The sequence below is a fragment of the Montipora foliosa genome, chromosome 11, assembly GCF_036669935.1.
Source record: "Montipora foliosa isolate CH-2021 chromosome 11, ASM3666993v2, whole genome shotgun sequence".
Taxonomy (NCBI): domain Eukaryota; kingdom Metazoa; phylum Cnidaria; class Anthozoa; order Scleractinia; family Acroporidae; genus Montipora; species Montipora foliosa.
The window spans coordinates 12,649,785-12,657,284 of NC_090879.1; the positions used below are offsets into that span (position 1 = coordinate 12,649,785).

Here is a 7,500-nt window from a genome sequence, read left to right on the forward strand (position 1 = left end):
CAGCCATGGTGACCCGTTGATACAACCCCTTAACTAACCACCCTGGGAGGGAATAGGGTGGGAAAAACGTTTCCGTCTCGAAGCTAAAATGCAGATTAAACATCAAGCGTCTTTGTCTTTCTTTCATTCCAGCTTCATCCTTGATTTGACATTGGATCGTCTCATGGAAAAAGTTTTAATTGTCATTTAGTTATTGAAGAATGGTAGATGGGAAGTTAGAGGCTGTAGAGCAGCGAATGCTAGAGCTTGCCATTGCGATAAGTGTAGAAGACAGATATCGTGAAGGAAGGGCTCATTTTCATCTCGGCCGTGCTTACCTCAACCTACCTGATTATCAACAGGCCATAAAAGCTTATACACAAGCATTACCTATTTTCATAGAAATAGGCTGCAAGGCGGAGGAGGGGTCAACCTATGGAAATCTGGGAATTGCTTATAGAAATCTAGGTAATTTTAAACAAGCCATTGAGTACTACGAAAAACATCTTAGTATTGCTAAAGAAGTAGGTAATAGGGCTGGGGAGGGATCAACCTATGGAAATCTAGGAATTGCTTATAGCAATCTAGGAAATTTTAAACAATCCATGGATTACCACGAAAAACATCTTAGTATTGCTAAAGAAGTAGGGGATAGGGCTGGAGAGGGATCAGCCTTTAGAAATCTGGGAAATGCCTATCTTAGTCTCGGTAATTTTAAACAAGCCATGGAGTACTACAAAAAACATCTTAGTATTGATAAAGAAGTAGGGGATAAGGCTGGGGAGGGATCAGCCTATGGAAATCTGGGAAATGCCTATTTTAGTCTAGGTAACTTTAAAAAAGCCATTGAGTACCACGAAAAACATCTTAGTATTGCAAAAGAAGTAGGTAATATGGCTGGGGAGGGATCAGCCTATGGAAATCTGGGAAATGCGTATCTTAGTGTAGGTAGTTTTAAAAAAGCCATGGAGTACTACAAAAAAGATCTTAGTATTGCTAAAGAAGTAGGTAACATGGCTGGGGAGGGATCAGCCTATGGAAATCTGGGAAATGCGTATCTTAGTGTAGGTAGTTTTAAAAAAGCCATGGAGTACTACGAAAAAGATCTTAGTATTGCTAAAGAAGTAGGAGATAGGGCTGGGGAGGGATCAGCCTATGGAAATCTGGGAAATGCGTATCATAGTGTAGGTAGTTTTAAAAAAGCCATGGAGTACTACAAAAAAGAACTTAGTATTGCTAAACAAGTAGGGGATAGGGCTGGGGAGGGATCAGCCTATGGAAATCTGGGAAGTGCCTATCGCAATCTAGGCAATTTTAAACAAGCCATGGAGTACTACCAAAAACATCTTAGTATTGCTAAAGAAGTAGGAGATAGGGCTGGGGAGGGATCAGCCTATGGTAATCTGGGAAATGCCTTTTTTAGTCTAGGTAATTTTAAACAAGCCACTGAGTACTACGAAAAAGGTCTTAGTATTGCTAAAGAAGTAGGTAATAGGGCTGGGGAGGGATCAGCCTATGGAAACCTGGGAAATGCCTATCTTAGTCTAGGTAATTTTAAACAAGCCATGGACTACTACAAAAATCATCTTAGTATTGCTAAAGAAGTAGGTGATAGGGCTGGGGTGGGATCAGCCTATGGAAATCTGGGAAATGCCTATTGCAATCTAGGTAAATTTAAACAAGCCATTGAGTACTACGAAAAACATCTTAGTATTGCTAAAGAAGTAGGTAATTGGGTTGGGGTGGGATCAGCCTATGGAAATCTGGGAAATGCCTATTGCAATCTAGGTAAATTTAAACAAGCCATTGAGCACTGCGAAAAAAGTCTTAGCATTGCTAAAGAAGTAGGTAAAAGGGCTGAGGAGGGATCAGCCTATGGAAAGCTGGGAAATGCTTATAGCAATCTGGGTAATTTTAAACAAGCCACTGAGTACTACGAAAAAAGTCTTAGTATTGCTAAAGAAGTAGGGAATAGGGCTGGGGAGGGATCAGCCTATGGAAATCTGGGAAATGCCTATTGCAATCTAGGTAGTTTTAAGGAAGCCCTGAAGTACCATGAACAGAGTCTTAGTATTTTTAAGGAAATTGGAAACTGTCCAAGAGAGGGAATGGCGTGGTATTCGCAAGGTCGTGATCATGAATTGTTGGGTTCCTTGAGTAATGCACTTAGTTGTTATCGTTCAAGTATAAAACGTTTTGATGAAACAAGGCGTAGTCTGAAGTCAGAAGATGAATGGAAAATAAGTTTTCGTGATACGTATCGCTTGTCATACACTGCTCTGTGGAGTACACTTTTGAAGAATGGAGAGATTGAAGAAGCTTTGTATGCTGCTGAGAAAGGTCGAGCACAGGCTTTGATGGATATTTTGAAAGATAAATACGGGATTGACTCTAAGTCATTTTCTGCACTTGCTCCGAATCAAACTCTTACAGCTGCATTAGAGCTTTTACCTTCACAAGCCGTTTTTGTGGCACTTGACGACAACAAGGTCACCTTTTGGGTTCTAAGAAAAGATGGCAAGATCAGCTTTCGACAAAACGAAATCGCAAATGGAAGTGCTGATTTGTTGATGGAAGCTATTTTAAAAGGGATTGGAGTAGGGGATGGTGTCAGATGCGAGAATCGTTCTTTGGATCCATTACGCAACGACTTGTCTTGCAGCAAAAACCCTATCAGTAATAAAACAGTTCTACCATCTTCATCCTCTGTTAACTCTTTACAACAGTTGTATGATGTCTTACTCGGGCCAATTGCAGACTTTCTCCAAGGAAATGAGTTAATCGTTGTTCCCGATGGGCCCTTTTGCTTGGCTCCATATTCTGCATTGAGTGAATCTATCAGAATCCGCACCGTTCCCTCGTTGACCGCTTTTAATGTGATTGTTGGTACACCTGAAGATTTCCACAATAAGACTGGCGCACTGCTTGTAGGTGATCCGTGGTTGAAGGAAGTTACTAACAAGAAAGGGGAGCCCATTTTGGAACAGCTTCCGTGCGCAAAACAAGATGTAGAGATGATTGGACAACTTCTGCAGACAACACCGCTGACTGGAAAAAGTGCCACGAAAGCTGAGGTGCTGAAAAATATGAAATCAGTTGCTTTAGTTCACATTGCAGCACATGGATGCCAAAAAACGGGGGAAATTGCTTTAGCCCCAAATACCGGACGGAAATCGCCAATCCCCAAAGAGGAAGACTTCATTTTGAAAATGTCGGATGTTCAGACAATTTCTCTTCGAGCAAGACTAGTCGTGCTGAGCTGTTGTCACAGTGGCCAGGGAGAATTGAAGTCTGAGGGAGTGGTGGGAATTGCAAGGGCTTTCCTGTGTGCTGGAGCTCGGTCTGTTTTGGTGTCACTCTGGGCAATTGATGACGAGGTAACGTTGCTGTTCATGAGGATCTTCTACCAGCACCTGGTAGATGGAAAAAGCGCAAGTGCAGCTCTTCAACAAGCAATGAAATCTTTGCGAGAGTCAAAGCAATATTGCGCTATAAAGCACTGGGCGCCATTTGTGCTAGTTGGCGATGATGTCACGCTGGAATTTCCATAAAAATGGTAAGTGAAGTTCGAGTTTAACTCCGAAAACAAGAATACTTTCAAATTGGAAAATTGACGATAGGAATCAAATACGCCTAAGATGGCACGATGACGAGATGCTGCAATAGACAAAAGTAGTTGGGAAGGTTATGTAAATGAACCGCACCAGAGCTGTATGTACTTTAACCCGCTTCTGTTAAAGCGCAAAAGAAATAGTTTCACCTTCTCTTATATAGACCCTTCCCCCTATTAAATGTTGGAAGGTAACTCAACAGTTTCCCACTAAAACCATTTAGTTTTGCACACCAATTGAATGAGGTGGGAGGGGAGAGAATCAATGAAGACGTCAGAAGTGCTAACCTTCCCAAAGGTTTTGTCTATGATTGTAGCTTCGTAGCGTAAACAATCCAAAGTTTCCTCCAACACGCTTTTGTCGCAAATGTCATTTCGATATGCCTATCACACATGAATGTTAACTGGTGAAGATGGCTCATTTTACAACCTCGTGATGTCTCTTTTGGTGTTTCCGTTCTCCCAGAGATCCCTAAACGTCTTCTTTTGTAAGGAATTCGAAGACAGCATCGTCCTGCACCTAGCCATTCGCATCTTAAGTTCACGATGCCTTCACTATACATGGAGTGGGTTAAATACCAGATTCGACATCTCATTCTTAGCTGTATGCGGGACGTGTGTCAGCTCCCATACGTTGCCTGAGGCTCAGTGGTAGAGCACATGTTTTGTACTTAGATGATTTCAACAGATGTTAAGAGCATATCTATGTGTACCTGTGTTGAATGCTGTAGAATATATTGTCATATATTTCAAAAATAACCTATTAATAACCCAGGCTTGAACGGGCTGTGCGATTGCGCTACACTACTACTCTACCAACTGAGCAACCAAGTTAACTGGCAGCCTGGTCACTTGTGAGTTCGAATTGCATCCCGTAAAAGGCCCAAAGGTGTAAGATTGAGTGCTATAGACTCTTATTGGAATGTGCATATATTTAAACTGTGCAAATTGAAATACATGAAAAATGAGAGAAGTTAAGCAGAAGCTTAATCATTCTACGTTTTTCTTGGTCATCTACATCTACATGTTCCAGCACTCGGCAAAGTCCCTTTTTGACTTATGGCTGTTTCTGCCTTGGTGACCTCATACACGATAAGCCTTTTTAGAGACATCACTGCCAAGCCGGCCACTTTAATTTGCTGGAGAGAACAGGACAGCAACAACACCTAGGACTCCATCTCCTAGTCTTCCCCAGTAGTGTGTGGGTTCTTTCACGTCCCGGAATTTATGAACATAGAAGATATTTGTGAGACGGTGCCAACGGTTTACAGTCCTTATCCGAGAAGACCTGAATGTCTAACAATTTGCATATGAAATTACAAAGGCATTGCTTTCTCCTCAGTTATTTTAAGATCCTGAGTGTTGATCCTGCCGAGGTTCGAACCCGCGACCTCCCACGTGACAGCCCGATGCCCAACCAACTGAGCATCATTCATTCGTTCATCTCTTACGGAATATAGTGATGAGCTCCCAGTTGGCTTGATAGCTCAGTTGGTAGAGCTGTGCAGTGCAATCGCGCGGTTCGCGCCTCATTCAAGCCTGGGTTTTTTTTCCAGGCTTTCTTTTGCAACTTGCAACTGCTTATTAAAGACCCATGTTCACCCAAAAGGTATTGCACGCCGCGTTGAATTTCTCGTGGACGGAAAATCCGAAAATCACCGGTGAGTACCCAATCAAAACGCTGCAACTATTTCAAAACAACGACACAAGTGCGCAATGTCTTTTGGATGAACATGGACCTTTAAGTTGCTGGTTAAATGAGAGGATCTCCAAGATCTCTTGTACCCGTTTTGTTGAGTCACTCATTGGGTAAAATTGTACCATCTCATTTATGTGGCACCAGTTAACTTCTCGGTCCGTCATCACTGTGACAGGTCGATTATTGTGAGGACACTTTATATATAATGTTTGAACTGCAGTCCAAGCTGAAATGATTTTGATATTTTTGCGCCCAGGGAAACATGGATTCAAAACAAGAAGGTGACAAAGACTCTTTGGAACTGAAGACAACAAAATGGCGAGTGGAGAATTCCTGGGGCGAGGAGAAAGACAAACCAGGATATTTAATGATGACGGATGAGTGATTCACTGAGTTTGTCTACGAGGTTGTTGTGGACAAAAAATATGTTCCAGCTGATGTAATGGCGGTTTTGGAGGAAGAGCCAATAGTGCTACCGGCATGGGACCCCATGGGCTCTCTTGCCTGCGCCTCTTGTAATCAAGGGGACCATCAATGTCATTTGTGATTTTAATAGTAATTCTTCACCTCGAACTCAGGCTCCCCTTCAGGGCCAAATTAGAAAAGAAAGAGAGCCTGAGATCGAGGTTGAAGTCAAACTAGTTTAACTGTCGTCATATACACAAACAATTACTCTGCTCTGCTCGACTAAAAAAGAGTGCAGGTCTCATGTAAAGCCCCGTGCGAAAGGACGCAACATTGTTGCCCAATAACTGCCAACATTGCAGGGTGTTACACGTTGCGTACGTTTGCACACCCACCCTGATCCATAACGTTGCTTGAAGTTTGAAACTGGTCAAACTTTTGAGTCAACAACTCCACACATTTCTTTTTTTCCGTGATTGTCGAAGCGTAGCGCAACAATGTTGGATTCCTTTACACAGCTCTTTCATCAATGTTGGGGTCACGCACGCGCATGACATATGGTCTCCATGGAGATATCAACGCATTAACCTTTTAAACAATCTCGTCCCCAGCGCCCACGTGTGTTTTGGTCAGCGCCAAGACACGGTGCTCTGGAATAATTAATTTTCAGAACTGTGTTGATAAGTTTATTGTTTATCAAACTGCTCAAGCGTAATCTACTGAGTGTAAAAATAGCTTTTAATTTACGAATATGTCACAAAAATCTCCAACGATACTTGTTAACACAAAGATTTGTCGCTGCTGTTGTAAACCGTTGAGTTTTAATCATCGCCCCATTTCACTTTTTGGTGAAACCGGAACTCCTAAAATCTTGGAGTTCCGGAAATAGATTATTCCAGAGCTCCATGTCTTGGCGCTGCCAAAAGACACGTGGGCTCTGAGGACGAGATATCCTTTTGAAATCAAGATGGTAGCCGAATTTTGTAACTTTACTATGTCTTATGGGTCGTATCATTTCCATAATACACACTACACGTGCTTACATTGTTGCATCTATTTGCACGGAGCTTAACAAGGGTGCAAATTTGTAACACGAGTGGAAATGACTTTTTGATCGACAGAGATCTGTTTCAACCAATCAGTTGAATGAGTTTCATAAACAATTGAAGGGCTTGCTGGTACCTTTTCATTTGTTTTGCTTTTCTATCTTTATACCTTTTTTATGTATATTATTAGCCCTGCGGGCTCGTGCAAATTTGCTAGTCTGAGAAATGTACTCGTGCTTATTTCTACCAAACTCGAAATCATGTCAACAACTATACTAATTTCGCATTTGCTTCTGTCTTATTTTCCAAAGAATCGGTTACCAAGAGTCACTCAGCAACAGAAAATGTTTTTAAAGGCGTCAACATCGATCATAGACAGTATTCATAAATGGTGGCCAAGAAACTATTAAAAGCTAACCTTAAACTTTTGTTTAGGCCTATAATTAGGCCTAAGTTTAGCTTTTATGCATGTTTAGGATACTTTTTGTATTCGTATCCTTACCCTTACCCTGACCCTTGGTCTTACCCTTACTCTCGTTTGAGAAACGCCAATTGTGTGTGTGTGCCACTTAGTCCAACAAACATCGTTCTAAAGCAACTTTTGTATTTTGTCAACTCCTATCAAGGCTAGTTGGTCTAGAATATTAGAACAAGGACAATAGAATAATGTATTGACCACCATCTATGAATATGGTCTATGATATGTAACCGAAACATGAAAAAGTTGCCTAAGAAGAGAGTTCAGTTTCTGGGGAATACGC

At 41.7% G+C, this 7,500-nt stretch overlaps 1 protein-coding gene across 1 annotated transcript in view; it reads left to right on the forward strand.

Moving 5' to 3' along the window:
• Positions 1-7,500, forward strand: part of LOC137976691 (tetratricopeptide repeat protein 28-like) — an 11,876-nt gene that overhangs the window by 3,917 nt on the left and 459 nt on the right. Inside the window, exons 3-4 of the mRNA XM_068824049.1 lie at positions 133-3,535; positions 5,545-7,500. The exon at positions 5,545-7,500 is cut by the window's right edge and continues 459 nt beyond it. Coding sequence (XP_068680150.1) covers positions 201-3,530 — 3,330 coding nt within the window. The 5' untranslated portion in view covers positions 133-200 and the 3' untranslated portion in view covers positions 3,531-3,535; positions 5,545-7,500. The remainder of the gene's footprint in view (positions 1-132; positions 3,536-5,544) is intronic.